The following is a 21,084-nucleotide window of genomic DNA, read 5'->3' as shown; positions in this document are numbered from 1 at the left end:
GAAAATTGAGTGTTTAATCTTATCATTATACATTACTGACACTCTATCCTCCAATTTGATACTGTTAAGTGCTTTGACACAATCTGTATTGTTAAAAGCGCTGTATAAATAAAGATGACTTGACTTGACAAGAAGAGCGCATTACTCTCCAGATCTCACACACGGTCACACAGAGATCCGCCTGATACAGGTGAAATACATGAGAAGAGCAGAGCGCATGGACAGAAACAGCAGCTGAGGATAAACGAGGGAGAATACGAGGCAGTTAGAGACAGAGCCACAGCAGAAGAGGAACACGGAGAGAGTGACCCCAGCAGGCTTATAGTGAAGAGAGACAGGAGCGGAGGAATAACACACATAAGAGAAGAAGAGGCGGATCAGTGGGTTTCTGCGGGAGAGAAGCCAGGAGGAGTGAAACAAACACAGGCTGAAGAACAAGCAAAGGCAGCACAGCAGATGAAATGATAGACGCATGCAGCAGAAACAAGCATTACTGGCCTCACTCAAAGAAACAGTGATTCTTTTACGGTCTTTTCTCATCTTGAAACATTTATTTCTTTGTGATTTTATTTATAAAACATTGCAATGTATAAATGCTCTTAATAATAATAATGCAATATTAAAATCTAAAATCTGTCTAAAATAAAATGTCACATTTTAATACAATTTTGTGTGTTTATATACTATATGGATATTGAATGTATATTGTGTTTGTGTACTAAACTGTGTATATAATATTCTGTTAATAATAAAATTATGAAGCATCTGTTTACCCATAACTATGATTGTCTGTAAACGTTCAGATGCTTAAAGCACTCCCAGATACTGAAAATACTTTTTGTTTATCACTTTTATCACTTTTCCTCCGTTTATTATTTATATTTGGTTAAATTCTTAACAATCGTTTTAATTTATTATTAATTTGTTATTATTTTAAAAACTAGCCCACTTATATAATTTAATAAAAATGCACAAAATAAATTTGATATAATGGTGATGTCGAATCGAATTGTTGACATGATAATCGAGTCGAGTCGTGAAACCCGTGCTGAGATTCTGCCCGCTTCTCTTTCCTCTCAAACATGTTCTTAAATTAATTTTTCTTACTGGCGTCATACAGGAGCTCTCCCTCTGATTATCACTCAGCGCCAACAGAAACCCTTCTCTTGCTCTGAATGACGCTGTACTGTAACAAACGACCGTATGTTGTGTTGTGTTGTGCTGCGGTCAGAAGCAGCTTTAACGGCGAGTGTGTTCACACACAGAAGGAGCTCGTCTGGGCTTCCAGTGCAACTACAGACAGACTTATAATCAAACAGCGTTGGGCTATATTACCTCTTAGTTACTCCTTTCAAAAGTTATATTATTACTTTCTGGCAACAGTAATTAGTTACACTGCTAGTTACATTACTTTTCTTTCACGCTAAACACAGAAGTTGTATATCTTCCCCATGAACTCTTCTGAAATGTTTCTAACAGTATATTTCTGCCTCGTCGTTTGATCCGCGGTCAGGAGTGATTACAGACTCTCATTAATAACTCTGTCATGTGCAGCTTGAAGCTGATTGGAGCTATAACTTCTCTGTTAAACACATACGATTATAAATACAATTCTAAATAACAATAGTAAAATTTAGAGAAAAGGAGATTGTGCAGAGACAGATTTGTGAGTGTGGTTTCAGCTCATCACTGATGTCTTTCCCCGTGAATATAACTCTGAATACTGCCGTGTGTTCTGTTATTATTGTGTTCTGGTGAAGTTATGCGCATTTAATGTGTTTTTGGCGCGTGAACGCGACTTTTGTTTTGGTGTGGCGGCGTGACGTCACAGGTCTGCGCGCGCGCGCCCGCGTCTCTGTTGTGATTCGGCGGAGGAAAGGTTTGTGCAGACACTGTTTACATCGATATAAACGATCTGTTTCATAGCTTTTACTCGCGATGCAAACAACATCATTACTGTTAATGACAACATGAATATAGCGTGTCATCTCTCTGTGTTGTGACGGAGTCATGGGACAAAACATGTCCAGCGACTGTCAGGTTTAACTAATTACATATTCTCAATTATAAATGTTATGGGGATTAATAATAGAATGTATTTAACACAATTATCCCCTTCCATTCACAGAAAAAACTAAATTGAACTCCATTTGTTTTGTGAAAGAAATGCCAAATTTGTCAACACCGTCAGAAATACTTAAATGTGACTCTTGAATAAAAGCTTTATGAACAATAACATGCTCACTGTTTGTTGTGTTTGTTTTAATACAGTAATTGATTGATTCAGTGTATTTGATAGTTAAAAAACTACAAATGCAGGTTTTCGTCAGCACCGAATATGTTGATAATATTTGATGATGATATGTTATATTTGTCGAGGAATTGTTGGTCTCGTGTGGAAGTGTAATCTGTCTGTAACACGAGAATGTGTTCTGTAATGTTAGAAACATCTCGAATGCTGTTAAAGATAAAGCTGAAGTTATATCACACAGTCCGAGGTAACAAGCACATTCTGATAAAGAGAGAAGTTGTGAGGTTGCATCGAAGCAGAGCTCAGTATAATATAAGATATATATATAGTTTAATTAGTCTGAGTACGAGGATTGATTTGTTCAGTTTTGTGCCGCTGCTCAAGAAGCTGGCTGGAGTCTCCGGCACTAAACCCAGTGAAACACGTCTGTGTGATGATGAGAGGACAGCTTTCACACACCGCACACGTGTGTTCACGATCATGCAGTCTCTACAGATGATGTAGTTATTATTCTCCTCTCAGACAGGACCGACTCGCACTGCTGCACAGATGGCGTTTATTAAAGAGGAGACCGAAGACATCAGGATCGTAGAAGTGTTCAGTCTGAAGCAAGAAGAGACGGAGGAACAGACGGGTCAGTCTCTCTCAGATCTGATTACATTCTGTGTCCAATGTCCAGCAGAAACCAGTGGTGTTTCTGAGATGATCAAACCGCTCCAGAGGCGCCACGAAGTTCTGCAGATGAAATATAGATAATTCACTGTTGATCTGTAGTAATAAGCGCAGTTACTAATAATATTCCGTGTTTATTTCTGGGTGATGCACATGTGACAGTAAAGCACTGAGCTGCAGTCCGGAAGCACACAACATTCACTTTTATTAACAACAGTAATATGTGCAAAATTATTATATAGAAAACAAATTCTGCTCTTATTAACAGTACCATTATTCTTCTATAGTATTATATCTAACTGAGCGATAACTTATAAAAGGATCACTTTATGTGTGATTCAGTCACAAACTGAAGAAAAGTGTTTTTCAAGGCACTTTGTGACTTTTCTTACTTTATACACAAAAAAAGTGCAAACACTTGACAAAATCTGATTTGAAAATCTTGATGATTTGATATTTTATAATAGTGATTTTATCAGTGCAAAATATAAATGAATGACTAATAAGCCTGTAGTGCTCCTCTGCTGGTTATAATGGGGATTTGATGTTTTTTTTGTTTTTTTTTTATATTATTTTACGCAAGTGTTTGTTTACCACAAAGTATATTTTGGTCATCCCATTAAAAACATTTAAATTGGATAATTTTTTTTAAAGATTTAAAGTGCTGGAAATAGTTTGAAAGTCATTGAAAAGTGCTTGAATTTCTCTCTCAAAATGTTGTACTCATTCTGAATTGAATAATGTAATAACATTTGAATATTTCTGCCACAACACCACGGTCGAGGTTAGGGTTAGTGTGCATATGATTTAATATGAAGCGTCCGTAACGCATTACATGGTTTATAAGAGCAAAGAATAGAGATGACTGTTGATCATAATTAGCATGGCCATAAGTTAGCTTTGTACAGAAAGTTAATTGCATTAATAATTAGTATATGAGATAAAGTAATCCAGCGTCCTGACCTCATAAATCCAAGAATCATCGCTGTTTAGACAAAGTGACTTTATTTACTTTTCAGACAGGCCTCCATCTTTCTACAGAATACTTACTGTTGACATAAATTAAAAAGTGCTCAGTCTTTGAGCTCTCATTTGAAAACATGAACTACAGTCGAATGAAATGTAATTTTACTGTAGGTGCACCCCCGGCGGATAAACACAGCCATTTCCTTCAAATTTCTATCAAAGCACGTTAATGCAGTAAAATACAGACCTAAATGCACAAGTTGTATTTTTTAAAATACAAGTATTAAAGTATTTTTAAAACTTTATTTGTTCATGGTAAGGATGACTTTTGCATGGAATTGCCCCTATACTAGCATTTTACTGCTATTTGTGTTGAGGTATGTTCATATTTTATTGAATCAAAAGACCAGCTTTTTTTTTTTCATTTGACCTGCTGAGACAGAGTTACTGCTGCTGTCTGCATTTGTTCATTTAAAGGGCTTTGGTGAGCAAATAAAACAGCCAGTAACACCCTGCTACAGAGTGGATGATTAAAATCAAACTCTTTCAGTGTTCGTTAGCGACGCAAAGCGTTCCAATCATGTTTTAATGCTGCAAACACACAGCTGTGAACCGGTGGATCACCAAGAGACTAATGTGCCTCCTAAACATCTAAACAAGATAGTAAAATATTTGTTGTTTAATTAATGTAATAATTGATTGGTGATAATTGTTTAAATTAAAACAGTTTTATGTCACCATGGACGTTGCCCTACCCTGCTCATATAGTATTAATTTTATTTGTACAGGTCTTAAAAAGTCTTAAATTTGAGCTTAAAAATCCTGCTGGTACCCTGCCAGACCAATGCTGCTCCAGTTCATTGTTGATCAAGTTCATTTAAATGGTGACTGTCACGGAATTCATTAATTTCATTAAAAGTTCATCTTAAAAACGGTGTGGATAATAAATTAGCAACAAGGTTCTCCTCATTAATGTTACTTGTATTTTCCACAGTGAACAGCGCTAGATATTTTATTGGCATAGGCTATTTTTTCCAGAGGGATTTCCCCACAGCGGGCAGAAATCGTGATAAAGTGATAAGACCCCCAATATGATTGGTCAGTTTTCCTGTCATTCTCTTTTAATCTCTCTTTGACTTGGCCCTCTGTGATTTCATAACTGTACCACCAATCACAGAGCTAAAAGCGTAATATGGAGGAAATGGGCATCTTTCATTTGAATATTGAATATGTCGTTTTGAACGCTTGAAGCCACGGAGTGTCTTAAAAAGGCCTCTTTTGTGCAGAACTACTTCCTTCCGCCATGGATTCTCATCTAAAGCTCACCAGCTGAGCCCAAGCCTCCGTTACTAATTAAAAAATGTCACTTTAGAACTAGTAACGAGGGAACGTCGAGTTGCTTCATTAAAAGCTTACACTGTAGTAAAAGCTTTGTATTAGATAGACTGAGCGAGTGTGATTACCTGCATCTGATACACCATTCATTCTTCAGATCAATCTCATATTCACAATAAACCATTAGTTTGAATGGCCGCTGAGGAAAGCGATAGGCTCTTTGTTATACTATCCTTTCATCTGTTAAGGATGATTTCTGAAGACAGCGCTGCTCAGTGCATTTGTTAGCTGCGTCTTACAAGCTGCTGTTAAAAGTAAAAATAACTTCCTTGATTCCAGTCCCTTTTAATATAAAAGTCTTTACTACTGATTCTCTCTTGTCACCGAATCACCCCCACTACAACACACAAACTGTTTCACAGTACCAAATACTGTTATCTATATACAATAATTGAACCTATTGAACAACAATATTTAATAAACAATAGCTAATATTAAAGTTGCTGAGCAATACAGTAAAGAGTACAAAGGCAGTGCTCTGATACAGTATTAAAGTTATATAAAAAACAAAGTTATGAGATTTTGCCCTCAGCTAAAACTATTTCCTCTGATGCTCTGGAGCTCACATCTCTGCATATTTGAAGTCTAAACAACTACATTATTGCTTAAAATACTTTTAAAACTTCATTCTGTATTTATAAAATTACAGTGGATTTGGGCGTCCGCTATGACACTCGCTGTGAGAAATACTGCAAGTAGAGCGATACAAACAGTGAAATGGTTCCTGTGGAGATACTGCTGAATATCTCATGGGTGGAAAGACCTCTCAGCCAATCAGATTTGAGAACCGTCATATAATTATTATTAGTAATAATAACAATAATAATAGTAGTATTAATAATAATAAATGCTTTGGTAACACTTTAGATTAGGCATCACATTAACTATTAGCTAAGAGTTTTCCCTAAATAAACTACTAATTTGCTGCTTATTAACCCTCTGGGGTCTGAGGTCATTTTGGGGCCCTTGAGATGTTTTGACATGCCCTGATATTTGTGCTTATTTCAGCTACTTAAAACATACTATTGACCAACATGTAATTTTTTTTGTATTCAGCACAAACTGTGCTACAATAATATGTGACCAAGATGGATGTACATGTTTGCATTTTTTAGAAAAAAAATATTATGCGTGGTTAGTAAGTTTTGGGGAAAAAAATGTAGCTGAAATAAGGCTATAAAACCCACACTAAATAGTCCTGAACAAGACTTTTGAGTAATCAGTCTTGTAGGCTAGAATATTTACTTCAGCATTATGTGAAAATCATTCTGCTTACTCATTCACAGAAAACAATATATTGATTTAAAATTTTCAAGACATGTTTTGTCATCGAGGGTCTATATGCGAGGGAGTGGCAATGGCCATGAATATTAAGTGAGTCTCACCTGAGAGACAAAGGGCCCTCCCCTAATGGCCCCTAATGGCCCATCAGTGTGACTGTGAGGCAGGTAAGAGAGAATGTGAGGAGATTGAAAAAAAGGGTTTTTTAAATTATTTGTATTTTATTTACAACACAGTATAATCAAAACATACATAATGAAGGTCAAAGACACATTATTGTGCACACTGACCTAACCACAGAGATGTGAACAGACTTTGAGTCATTCCTGCAACAGATTCTGTTCAACAAGTGAAACAAGTAAATCATACCTGATATTTACGTGTGTTATTTAAGTGTTTCTACTTCTTTCCATGGATTCAAGAAGAAAAAAACATAATCAGTAGAGAAGGAGCTTGTTTTAACATAGAATATCAGTGTAGTTGAACATCTGATGTTGGTGCAGCGCTCTCAGAGGAAAACAGTTTGAAGAGACATCAGGATTCATCTGGTGCTGGTATCTGATTTAATAAAATACAAACAAAAAAACATTTGTGAGCATGTTAATTTCAGGAACATCTGTATGTATATATATATATATATATATATATATATATATATATACACACACACACACACACACATATATATTGTTACAATTCTTTTACCAGAAATCGCAACAAAAGTAGTCAGGGAGACGCCGCACACAACCACTGCTTAACAAAACAAGTTTATTTAACAATAAAGAAAAGAAAAACATGTAATGTAGTCAGTGTAAGTGATAGTCAGTATGTCAGCAGGTGTTTGTAAATAGTACCAATAACAGTCCAAACAAACACTAATAACAAAACTCAGAACCCAAACGTCCAATCTAGGAAAAGATTAATCAAAACAGAAACTCCTCCAGTGCAACGGCAATCTCCCATAACCTCTGTATCCCGTGAGTTCTCCGGTAGACACAGATGCCAAGGCCAACAAACAACTGCTCCCCCGCCATTGTTCCTCCGAGTCCCTTTTAAAGACCGTTGATTTAAACCAGGTGCAACACCTCATCAGCCAATCACCTGCAGACAACCAGTCACCTGTAACTCAGGAATAAACAGTAACTCACTGATACGTCACAATATATATATATATATATATATATATATATATATATGTATGTATATACATATGTTTTGTAGCCATAGACTCACACATGCTTTGTACTATCATAAAAAAGAGAAAGAAATCTTATATCTGAGAAACTAATTATTATTGTTTAGCACGTTATTAAAATCTATTTCTGAACAGAGTAGGCTATTAATAATAAACATGTACTAAACATACTTAGACTCGTAGCATTCATCATGTTACAGTGTACACTCATATTACTTTTATTGTTTTATATAGAGCATGAAAACATCATCGCGCCGTAAGAAATTTAAATACAGTGAATTGCCTATCATATTCAAAATGTTTTACACGATTTCAAACATTGTAGTCAGGAATTATAGTTTGGGAAAAACCCAACTATGATTCTGTAGTCATATAGTCTAGTACAGGTGCTGGTCATATAATTAGAATATCATCAAAAAGTTGATTTATTTCACTAATTCCATTCAAAAAGTGAAACTTGTATATTATATTCATTCATTACACACAGACTGATATATTTCAAATGTTTATTTCTTTTAATTTTGATGATTAGAGCTTACAGCTCATGAAAGTCAAAAATCAGTATCTCAAAATATTAGAATATTTACATTTGAGTTTGAATAAATGACCATCCCTACAGTATAAATTCTGGGTATCTCTTGTTCTTTGAAACCACAATAATGGGGAAGACTGCTGACTTGGCAATGATCCAGAAGACGAACATTGACACCTCCACAAAGAGGGTAAGTCACAGAGGTCATTACTGAAAGGTGTGGCTGTTTACAGAGTGCTGTATCAAAGCATATTAAATGCAAAGTTGACTGGAAGGAAGAATTTGGGTAGGAAAAGGTGCACAAGCAACAGGGATGACCGCAAGCTTTAGAATACAGTCAAGCAAAGCCGATTCAAACACTTGGGAGAGCTTCACAAGGAGAGAACTGAAGCTGGAGTCAGTGCATCAAGAGTCACCACGCTCAGACGTCTTCAGGAAAAGGGCTACCAAGCCACTTCTGAACCAGAGACAACGTCAGAAGCATCTTAACTGGGCTGTGGAGGAAAAGAACTGGACTGTTGCTCAGTGGTCCAAAGCCCTCTTTTCAGATGAAAGTAAATTTTACATTTCATTTGGAAATCAAGGTCCCAGAGTCTGAAGGAAGAGCGGAGAGGCACAGAATCCATGTTGATTGAAGTCCAGTGTGAAGTTTCCACAGTCAGTGATGATTTGGGCTGCCATGTCATCTGCTGGTGTTGGTCCACTGTGTTTTCTGAAGTCCACAGTCAACGCAGCCGTCTACCAGGAAATTTTAGAGCACTTCATGCTTCCTTCTGTTGACAAGCTTTATGGAGATGCTGATTTCATTTTCCAGCTGGACTTGGCACCTGCCCACAATGCCAAAGGTACCAAAAGCTGGTTCAATGACCATAGTGTTACTGTGCTTGATTGGCCAGCAAACTCGCCTGACCTGAACTCCATAGAGAATCTCAAGAGGAAGATGAGAGACACCAGACCCAACAATGCAGATGAGCTGAAGGCCACTATCAGAGCAACCTGGGCTCTCATAACACCTGAGCAGTGCCACAGACTGATCGACTCCATGCCACGCCGCATTGCTGCAGTAATTCAGGCAAAAGGAGCCCCAACTAAGTATTGAGTGCTGTACATGCTCATACTTTTCATTTTCATACTTTTCAGTTGGCCAAGATTTCTAAAAATCCTTTCTTTGTATTGGTCTTAAGTAATATTCTAATATTTTGAGATACTGCTTTTTGACTTTCATGAGCTGTAAGCTCTAATCATCAAAATTAAAAGAAATAAACATTTGAAATATATCAGTCTGTGTGTAATGAATGAATATAATATACAAGTTTCACTTTTTGAATGGAATTAGTGAAATAAATAAACTTTTTGATGATATTCTAATTATATGACCAGCACCTGTATGTATGATTTTATAGTAGTCTATGATATGATTCTGTAGCCACAGACTCAAGCATGCTTTGTACAGTAAAAGGATGTACTTTGTACTATAAAAAATGATATTTTATATCTGAGAAACTAATTATTATTGTTTAGCACGCTATTAAAATCTATTTGTGAACAGAGTATTAATAATACACATGGTCTAAACATTCTTAGACGCGTAGCATTCATCATGTTGTCGTTTGGGGAAAACCCAACTAAATGTTAGTAGATCTGTTCAAGTTTATGTCACAATAAAACGGTAACTAATGCAAAAAAGAAACATTACTTACTCAACAGATTGATGTCCTCTACTGGACGAAATCGTGTTCTTCTTTCGAGGGAAATCCTTCCTTTACTCAGCACGAACAGTAACAGTAGCCACGATGAGGATCTCTTCTTTGTTTGTGTTGGGCGTTTGCACGTGCACACGTCCCACGCGGCTATTTACATATGAACGGCGCGAGCCGCGGGATCACATTAGAGATAATGAGTCAGACGGGACAGACTGAACATCGTGTTGGTTTCATACTGATTACTCCATCACAGAATGTTTGTTTTCAATAAGACTTGCTTCATTTCAAAGTAGACACTTCAAGCTTTCTATAGATATAACTCCCATGTCTGTGTGCTGAGTATTTGCTGAGTTACAGTTCATTTTAAGTGACGCGTTTCTAAAAACAGTTCACGGAGAAGACAGAGAGCACACCCTGTTTGTTTTCTTTATTCTTCAAAAGCACAAAGTTTAGTTGTTATTATGAGTCTATGCAAATAAAAGTAGACCCCTTACAGATTCGAATGGTGTATTGCTCGTATCTGTACAATCAAAAATGGCAGAGTAATTCAAGCTCAGTTCGGCCTTAGCAGGAAAATCTGCCTCAAAACGCATTTAGAATCTTGTGTGTGAAGGTTTTTGATCCAATAATTAACACTTGTGTTTAGGCATATTTTAATAAAATAGAAATGCTTTATATCATTAATACACTCTGTTGATTGAGAGAGTTAGGAAGTTTTGTTGTGGAAAAACATGAAACTGAGTGTCATCTGTATAACATAGCGAAATCGAATGATAATGTCTCTTAGGAGAAGCAGAGGACCTAATACTGAGCCCTGTGGCACACCATACTTGTGTTAGATGGGGCGTCTCTTCAAAAGTGGTATCGGTTACATAGACAGGACCTAAATTATGCTAATGCTTGTCCACAAATGCCAACATAATTGTGAAGCTATACAAGAGAATGTAGTGGTGACAAAAGATCTAATGTACAGAGAGATGTAACGTTAATTAGCACAACCTCTGTGCTACAGTGGGGATTAAATACTGAATTAATTTTCTCAGAGATACTGTTATTCTGCAAAACTGAGCACAGTTGAAAGGATAGTATTTTCCTAATATTTTAGACATGAATGGTATATTTAAGATCAGTCTCTAAATAAAGATGTGGGTATGGATCTTAGTAGTATACAGTATATTATCATACATGTTTCTAGTTTGGATGATGTGTTTTGGTTTGGATTCTTTAAATGTTTGGATGTCTGTTGCTTTGTGCCATTAAACTGGTGTTCATTTTTATTTGTCTTTTTGCCTTAGATCTGAAGCCGCTGAAAGAGGAGCGTGAAGTACTGAATGAAAGGGAAGAGAACGATCAGTTTAAGAGCCATGGTTTCATAACTGGAGAAAAATCTTTGAGGAGCTCACAGACTGAAAAGATACGAAAAAAAGCTCAGAAGACTAGCGGCCATTTCACCTGCTCTCAGTGTGGAAAGAGTTTTGCTCAAAATAGAAACCTTAAACGGCACATGACAGTTCACAGTGTGGAGAAGCCTTTTGCATGCCAGCAGTGTGAGAAGAGCTTTAAAACAGAACGGAACCTCATGAATCACACTCGCACTCACACTGGAGAGAAGCCGTACAAATGTGATCAGTGTGGAAAGAGTTTCAGATATAAAAGAGATCTGGACTCTCACATGATCAGTCACACTGGCAAGAGCCCTTTCACCTGCAAAGAGTGCGGGAAGGTCTTAAAATGCAAAGTTAACCTTGGGTACCACATGCTCATTCACACCGGAGAGAAGTCCTTCACATGCGTTCAGTGTGGGAAGAGTTTCAGACATAAAGTAAGTCTTGATAACCACTTGAAGGTTCACTCGGGAGAAAACCATTTTGCATGTCAACAGTGCGGGAAAAGTTTCATTGAGAAAGGAAACCTCAAAATCCACATGAGACTTCACACCGGAGAGAAGCCTTACACTTGCACTCAGTGCGGAGAGAGCTTCACATATAAAAGAGCTCTCGACTCCCACATGATCAGTCACACTGGCAAGAGCCCTTTCACCTGCAAAGAGTGCGGGAAGGTCTTCACTAACAAAGTCAGCCTTAAGTATCACATGCACAAGCACACCGGAGAGAAGCCATTCACCTGCGATCAGTGTGGGAAGAGTTTCAGACGTAAACAAACCCTTAACAGACACACAAGGATTCACTCCAAAGAGAACCGCTTTATATGTCAAGAGTGCGGAAAGACTTTCCATAAAATGAATCGCTTTGAGATGCACAGGAAAAATCACTCTCGAGTGGAACCTCTCAAATGCCACCTGTGCGGAGGGATTTTCCCATTCATTGAAACCTTTAAGAATCACATGAAGCTTCACACCAGAGAGAAGGCTTTCCAGTGCCATCAGTGTGAGAGGAGCTTCGCGTATCGGCAATGCCTGAAACGCCATGTGCAAACGCATTCTGGAAAGAAACTGCAGTGCTCTGAGTGTGACAAGAGCTTCAGAAAAAGGAGCAATTTCAACAATCATCTGCGCTTTCACTCTGGACAAAGGCCATACCCATGTGATCAGTGTAATAAAGGCTTTATTTTGCCATCACACGTACAGATACATATGAAAACTCATGCTTATGTGAAACCGTATTTGTGCTCAGCGTGTGGAAAGCGTTTCAAGTGGCCTAGCAATCTGAAATGGCACAAGAAAATACGGATTTGTTTGAAATTAAGGCTTCGTTCACTCCGTAGCTGAATGTGGCCCAGGTTTGATTTTCTGCTCAAATGTAGGATGTTTTTTTGATGAGGCTGTTTAAATGTGGCCAGATGAGCAGTGATTCAGCCATGTTCATTTGTTCTGTTTGCATCCTTCATGCATTCATTATATTTATTCTTTTGTCATGTACATAATGAACACTTGTAGCCGTGCTTGACCATCTCCTTTTTGCTATAGTTTTAATCATCAAGTATCTCTTAATTTGTATTGAGGCATCACTCCATTCCATATATTGATATATCCGAATCAAAATTTCTGTCTTGATGTGAAATGGCACGATGTAAATGAACAATTCTAAATAAAAGGACATAAATTGAATGCAATTATGAACACTGCACTGCATTATTTAATTCATCTTTATTGAGAGAACGACCTGTTAGAGTTTGGGACGTTTGGATAATGTGAACGCTGTCTTCCGAACTTGCAAACCATACTGAGAAGTGCAAAACAAATCACAAATTGCACATCTAAAAACAAGATAATAATTCAGATAACACAACAACAAATCCGAAAACAAAATAACTCTCTGAAAACACAACGACAAATCAGACAAAGCTGAAGAGGTAGGTATAGTTTGAGAATGGATTACTCACCGCTGATTGGACGAGACATCTGTCAATCAAGGTATACAGGAAGTTCAGCAGGCCAGCGGTAGAAAGTTCAGAGATGTTTTTAAAGTAGCTCAATATAAATATTGCCCTTTCTGTGGAATAAAATATGACAAGATTTCAAAGTTCTGCGGTTCATGTGGAAAAAATCTCAAGGTTTTAAAAGAGACACGACAGAAATGCCCGTGTTGATAAACATTACAGGTAGGCTAGATAGCGATAACATAGCTAACGCTAGAACAGGTCTCGCGCTGTGACCGTTTCAACGGTCATCAACATCGGAAATCCTTCATAGTTTTTCTATATTTTCATTTTTTTAAATGTATGTGCGTTTATAACACTATACTTTGTATTATGGGTCAGTATCACTGTAGGGTGCCTTTTGGTGTCCTGTATATAACTCATTTGCCATGATAACTTAACATAAAAATGACTATGAAAGGGTGTGTTATATTAGGCTAGGTTTTTATATTCATAACAAAAGCATTACTTAGATCTTTAGATACATTTTCTAGATTTTTTTTTAGATTTGTGTAAGAGCGTGTTATTTTGCTTTGTCCCATGCACTGCTCTTTACATTTGAACGAGAGTAGTATACAGTCAAATCATAACATTTTTAAATTTGGTTCTCTATTAATATTTTGCTAAATAAGAGATTACTCAATTTGAGTGTATTGATTTTTCATCAACATTTTTATTTAATATAAAAGAAGAGTTTGTCCATGTCCCTTGGATGGTTATCCACCCTGTCGTATTGGGGACTCCGCCCCTTTAAGAAGAGGCCGTCCCCTTTAGTGACATCAGGACAACAGATGTTTGGTCTCTTCAGTGGCGGGAACTTCAACCGCTGAGGTGAGCAAGCTGGTGACTTTTCAGCTGACAAATTTTCTTCATGTGAGTTTGCTTTCTTGCTTTGCCAAAGCTTAAAGGTCCCATATTGTACACCTTTCTGGAGTTTTATTTTAGGTTTTGATGTCCTTAAGAATATATATTCGCGGTATAAGTACTAAAAACCATCTCAATATATTTTTATAGCTCTTCTCTCATGAGCTCTGGTAAAAACAGGTCGATTTGGCTGTCTAATTAATATTCATGAGCCTTTCTTCTGATTGGCCAGGACAGTTTTTTCTATTATATGACGTAGGCCTACTGTACCCCCCGAGAAAAGAGCTTGAATCTATGATTCAGTACACGATGAGCAACAAGACCATCCCTGCAGCTCTTCCTGAGCAGCTGCGTCTGCCTTCATTATCAAGCACATACCCAACCTGCCTCATTCCTGATCAGATGTTCTGCCAGAGATCAGACCCTCTTCTGATCACATCAAAGATCAATGTTCTTACAAATACAAGAGTTACCCATGGCACGTAGTTCTGGTTCTAACAGGGATCTATGAAATACATACAAATGATACCAGATCTGCAATGGGATTGTAGTACAGCTGAAATTTTAACATTGTGTTTTTCAGATGTTGCCACCGATGTGGAATCCACTACAGGTATCAAGAGCGGGAAGATGTCATCCTTGACCTCCCTCTACGCCTACATATTCAACACATGCTACAGGTCAGGTTCTTATCAAATCATTTACCATTACCTCTAGTAGTGCTTTGCAGGATTTTAAGAAGTGAACAGCGGTTATTATCTGTGTTCTCTTTAATCACAGGCCCACAGCGCTGTTGAGAGAGTGGTTCAGTGTCTGGAGCTCACATAGAGAAACACTTTCCTCCAGCAAACCTGTGCTTCATACTGAGACACTCACGAGACACGAGCACCAGTACTCTTGCTTGACATGCGGGGATCATCCGCCCATTATCATCATGGATCTCCACCAGAGTATGTGAGCGGAGCGGAGCGATAATAATTTCCCCTCCGAGCACTTAATAATCACTCCGCACCGCACTCACTGATATCAGAAACACCGCTCCGAGACTAAAGTATTTCAGTAGGTTTGAAATATCACAGCCCTGTTCATTACGTATATTAAAAAATAAAATAACAGGAGAGTTTCATCAGTTATTTTACCTACGGATCGATGCATTTCTTACAGATTTCTGCTCATTTGAAATCAGATCCAGATGAAGTAGCACTGTAAGATTAATGCTTTATTGAGAGAGCGACTGCGTGTGAGTAAGTGTTGTAGTACTTGTTTAAATCGTGCTTCAGCTGAAACTATTCAGTATCTAGAAGGAACAAACACATTCCTTGAGAACTATCATAGCCTTCACACTCTTTCTGATCTGAGTGATCCTTCTCTATCAAGCTAGCTAAATGTGTTTAACATGTGAACTCTTGCTAAATATGCAGGTATATTACAGGCTGTTGGCATGAGTTGTACTCGTAATGGAGCGGTGATGGAGCGAGTGAAAACCCACGACACTCCGACTTTTAAAACATCCGCTCCTCGCTGCAGTCAAAATCACAGCGCTCCGCTCACATACTCTGATCTCCTCAGGAAAGGAGCATTCAACATGTCATGTAAGTATGTTGGCACGGACCGTACTGATATTCTGTGCTTTGGGCAAATACTTTCCGGGTGATCTGACACTGCTTGTGCATATTTAGCCACAGCAGGCGTATATCTACTGTTTTCTATTATATAGGTCATCTTATTCATATTTTGACTTTCTGTATGTTAGTGAGTGACATCAAACCACCACAGGATTTCAATGGGAATGTGAATATGGAAGACTTTTGGAAGAAACTGTCACTGCCAGTGATTGGTCGTGGCTTTTATGTGTCTCTTCTTGACATGTGGTATGCTGTATGCTATTTACATATTTTTATTTAGGAACAGAGCGACAATCCCTCGACTGTCCAGCTGTGGGCGCCGTGGATTGGAAGAAATACACACGAGTCCATTCAGTGCCTCAACACAGAGTTCCAGAACACCCACCCACCCTGAGAAGCTGAGCTGAAATAACTCTCTGAAGATAGGCTTAAAAATGAGCTTCATAAGAGAAAGGTCAAATTGATTTCATTTCTCATTTTTTGTAGGTATCAGTGATAAGGAAACTGTTCGAGGAGTGTGGTGTTGATTCCATTAGCTCTCGCTCTCTACTCCTAGAGAGACTTTCATCTGAGATGAAACAAAGTATTTGAAAAGATTTGGTGCGCCTCAGGTGAGAAGAAAATGCTTGTGTTTTGTGGTGTTTGTCTTATACTTCTATTAGTCTGTCTGACAGAGATGCTTGTTCCAGGAGGCTGGGCTGTGGTTATGTGTTCTTGTGGAATCGTGTACAGCATAAAATGATTCGAGAGACTTTGCAGACATCCTCCTCTCATAGAAACACATCTTTTTCACATGATTTTATATCAGCTATTTGTAGTTTCTAACTTTCTTAGAGAGATTCTTCATTTCGTATAATACGAATGGCAAGTGGTAGTCTGCTTAATTCCTTTTGCTCTCGCAGGGCACAGACGTATACATTATGTCGTTGCCACATGGAAAAGTGGTAAAGATCCCAGTGAATATGGAACAATAAATCATATCAACCTTAAGTCAGAAAATTATGTTAATTTGTGTCTTTTACCCTAATCTTAGGAGTATCGCACATCGTCTCGACCCCGGACAGTGGACAGAAGCCACAAAACTACAATCACATATATTTCAGCTCTGTGTATTAATTGTTATTTCTGTTTTTATTTCAAATTCTTATCTTCGTATCCTAGGTCCTTCCTCAACAGACCAACAGCAGTGATTGTGGTGTCTTCACGCTCATGGAAAGAAAATGGTAAAACAGGGTTTTTTATCTTGTAAATGAATCTTTACTGTTTTTCAGTATGCCCTCCACACCGTGCTGGACATCCCATTCAACTTCTCTCAGGTGAGCTTTAATATTTTTTTCCTTAGAAGATTGCTATGAAATAAAGTGTTTAATTGCTGGTCTTTGGATTCTGACAATAAACCTTGAATACTAATCTAGTTAACATGTCATTTTCTGTTAGTTTGACACGCCTGCACTCAGGGAGCGCTTTGAGACCAGTGTGTGTACTAGCTTCTGCATCTCAGTGTGGTGTTTCATTCTTCAGGTTCCTTGCTCGCCAGAAGGAGTTACTTGTCATATTGGAGGCCAATAAATCTGATTCCCCCCCATTTCTTTTAAAAAGGCACGGGAAAAGGTTTTCCCACTGGACCACTGTGACACTGGACCGTGTGAAGGGACAGTATGAGCACTTTACAGGGGTCTTCCAGCACTAACCCGTGCCAGGAGTAACTGAATGTCATCCAACCAGGCGCTGGCGGAATGCGTTTCAAACCAATAGCTTGTCTATAAAAGACTTGCAGAGACATGTTTTTAATGTCATTCTCAAGTTTGTTTACACAGTCCATCATCAGAGGCCAAAATAAATCAGAGTGGTTTGACAGTTTTTGCAGACGGTGTGTGTGCGAGTGAACACTGAGGATCCAGAGCAAACTGATGCAGTTCCTCTCAGCTGTCTTCAGTTCTGGACCGCACACCCACATTGACCAGATCAAGCTCATCATGCATGTCTCGTGTGTTAGCTGTGCTCTGCATGCTGTCAGACTCACTTTGTCGTGGCCTAATGGATAGAGAGTCGGATTTGTAACTTGAAGGTCGTGGGTTCGAGTCTCAGGTCCAGCAGGGATTGACGGTGGGGGGGGGTGAATAGCCAGCGCTCTCTAGCCTCAATACCACGACTGAGGTGAGACCCTTGAGCAAGCCAACGAACCCCCAACTGCTCCCTGGGCGCCGCAGCATAAATGGCTGCCCACTGCTCCGGGTGTGTGTTCACGATGTGTGTGTGTTCAATGCTGTGTGTGTGCACTTGGATGGGTTAAATGCAGAGCACAAATCCTGAGTATGGGTCACCTTCCCCCCTCATGTGAGACCACTGCTCTAAAAATAACTGATTTTGTCATTAGTATAGAAAAGACACTTTTGAGTTTGTTGTAATAAACCAAACTACTATTTAAACTAAACTGAGCTAGACAATGACATCTCTGAATTCAATAATGAAATGCCTTTAACTGAAAATTGAGTGTTTAATCTTATCATTATACATTACTGACACTCTATCCTCCAATTTGATACTGTTAAGTGCTTTGACACAATCTGTATTGTAAAAGCGCTGTATAAATAAAGGTGACTTGACTTGACTTGACTGATACATATCATACCACGTAATATTAGAATAGGTACCCCTTAGTTTCAAAGTACTTCCAGTATAAATGATTTGTAATTTCACAGGTTGTTACCCCTTTATTCCCCAAACGTCACACATTATTCCACTATACCTACACAGAGATACACTATAATTACAAAAACGTTATGGTGCAACTTAAATATATTTACGCAGTTCTTTGCAGGTTGCATATCTGGTTGTTACCCCCTTATTACCCAAACGTAACACATTGTTCCCTTATATCTACACGTACGTTCTTTATAGGTACACTATAATTACAGAAACGTATAGCGTAAATTCAGTATACTTACGCAGTTCTTTGCGGGTTGTAATCTAAAGCGTTACCATTGTATTTATATTGCGCAACATCACCATATAATTACTGCTTATTAAATATGATCACTTTATGAGATATAATCTCGCAATGTAAAGCATTAAAACATTATTATTATTATTATATAATTTTCATGTATTTATATTTATTATTTTGTTTAAAGCTGCTTTTAAATAATGTGTATTGTGAAAAGCGCTATATAATTAAATATGACTCGACTGCACATATTTACATGATTATTTGCTTAAGGTTTTGCATCTTTTGACGCTGGCCTAATGCTAAAATATATGGTGGAATGATCTGAAATCCCATCATCACGGACGTGGACTCTAGAGACTTCAACATTTCGCCTGAAAACCAGATCCAGGATGCCCCCTTTTTCATGTGTTGGCTTCGGTACATGCTGATCAAAGTCACTCATACAGACGTTTTCAAATATAATTGTTTTTAGATCATAGGTATCCTCGACATGGACATTAAAATCACCAGCCACAACGATACTGTTGTAGTCTGTGGAAGCCTCGTTCAAGAGCATTTCAAACTCATCCACAAAATTACAGAACTGCTGTTTGGTTTGTATCGGTGGGCGATACACATTTATGAACAGAACATCTTCGTCCCACTCATCATGTCTCAGAGCTGTGGCCACACATTCAAACGTTGTTGTAGACTCAAAAGTAATTATTTGACTGTGCAACAACTGTGAAAACAGAATGGCAACACCCCCCCCTCTACCTTCCCTGGACCGTTGAACAAACGAGAAGTTTGCTGGCACAGTTTCACGAAGGGCTTCATCTGCAGTGGCATTATCTAACCATGTCTCTGTTAGGAGAAAGACATCCAGGTTATTTTCTGTTATGAGATTTTTGATCTTGAGTCTTTTTTCCTTCATATTTTTGATTGAATGAACATTGAGCAACCCCACATTCACTGCAGGAGGATCCTCGTCCTCGCTGCTTTCCTCCTCTTCAGTCTCTTCTAACTCCTTTAACTTCTGCTGCTCCTTTTCAGTCTTTTGTGACTTCTGCTTCTCCTTTTTAATCTTTTTTAACTTCTGCTGCTCCTGTTCAATCTCTTGTAACTTCTGCTTCTCCTGTTCAATCTCTTGTAGCATTTTCCTGTGAATAAAACAAGTGAAGGTACCGTTAGGATGATTTAGTCTATCAGTGGTATCCAGCTGCCCCCCCCGCCCCCGTATTCAGAACCAGAATAAGCTTTATTGCCAAGTATGTTTACACACACACAAGGGATTTTTGTAGTGTAGAAAAGTACTGACATACATAAAGACAATAAAATGGAATATCACACAATAGTAAAATACAATACAATACTAAGACATGGCAAAAACAGACAGGATTATGCATGTACAGATATGCTATTTACAGATGTACAGTTATGTGCAAACGGAATATAATGTGCTATATATGTGTGTAACAGAGTTTAAATAATGTTCATTAAATTCTTGCATAAATTGGGAAAATCGTCATTGGTTGTTGCACTGCTTGCGGTCGCGTTCACTATATTAAGGGGCGGAGTCATGTAATCACAGCAGAGTCTCTGTATCTCGCTGCTGGTAGGTGCTTTGATGATCGCTCTGTCTTATTAACTGAGTTTGGATTGTTTTCGAGCAAAAAGCTGGACATTCATGCTTCACAAAAGATTATTATTTTTGTCTGTCAGCTCCTCGTTCTGTTAGTAGAGTCAAATATGTGTTATTTGTGACGATAAAACGAGGAGTGTGTAGTAGCCTGCTTGTAAACCCTGAAACTATGTTTATTTTAAGACTTTCATGCATCATCATTAAGCTGCAAATGAACCAACCTATGGTCCTGTTTGTCCCAGGTATGTGTTTTATTCGGTTTTTGTCATGTTCTGTGTGTAAATCGTTAGCCGTTAGCTATTAGCACACGTGCTGCACACTGACACGTGCTGTAGACTCTCATACGATGAACTGTGTGTTGCGTCATTCAAGAGTTGTTTTCCCATTCTGTCTTTCTTTTATACTGAAATATGTGACGTTTCGAGCTTAGACGCTCTTCATCAGACAATGAACACACACATGACTCCGCCCTTATATACACAACACTAAATTAAATCTAAGAAATCTGAGAATTTTTTACTTAAGATTTAATTTTGTGTTGTGTATATAAGGGCGGACAGCGTCTAAGGTCGAAACGTCACCTGTGGTGAGAACATAAATAAATATTTTTCTATTTCTGGAGCTATGGTGTGCCCACTTTGATTTTCTGGT

At 38.1% G+C, this 21,084-nt stretch overlaps 2 protein-coding genes across 9 annotated transcripts in view; one reads left to right on the top strand and one right to left on the bottom strand.

Annotated features, from left to right (window-relative positions):
• Positions 1-1,795: 1,795 nt before the first annotated feature.
• LOC131538371 (gastrula zinc finger protein XlCGF26.1-like) lies at positions 1,796-13,344 on the top strand. The gene is made up of 3 exons (XM_058772224.1): positions 1,796-1,879; positions 2,774-2,885; positions 11,291-13,344. Exons 2-3 carry the CDS (start codon positions 2,801-2,803, stop codon positions 12,721-12,723), a joined length of 1,518 nt encoding a protein of 505 aa, XP_058628207.1. The 5' UTR covers positions 1,796-1,879; positions 2,774-2,800; the 3' UTR covers positions 12,724-13,344.
• A 3,762-nt stretch (positions 13,345-17,106) lies between these two features.
• LOC131538365 (uncharacterized) overlaps positions 17,107-21,084 on the bottom strand; it is a 37,116-nt gene continuing 33,138 nt past the window's right edge. For 7 of the 8 annotated variants that reach the window (XM_058772211.1, XM_058772209.1, XM_058772204.1 and 4 more), the window contains one exon: positions 17,108-19,951. In XM_058772211.1, the coding sequence (XP_058628194.1) occupies positions 19,078-19,951 (874 nt within the window). In that variant the 3' untranslated portion in view covers positions 17,108-19,077. Of the gene's footprint in view, positions 19,952-21,084 lie in introns of all 8 variants that reach the window. The other variant, XM_058772206.1, reaches the window with a different exon arrangement.

Source organism: Onychostoma macrolepis, chromosome 04, assembly GCF_012432095.1.
Source record: "Onychostoma macrolepis isolate SWU-2019 chromosome 04, ASM1243209v1, whole genome shotgun sequence".
NCBI classification, from domain to species: Eukaryota; Metazoa; Chordata; class Actinopteri; order Cypriniformes; family Cyprinidae; genus Onychostoma; species Onychostoma macrolepis.
The sequence above is the reverse complement of the archived record's forward strand: the minus strand, read 5'-3'. Positions and strand labels throughout refer to the sequence as shown.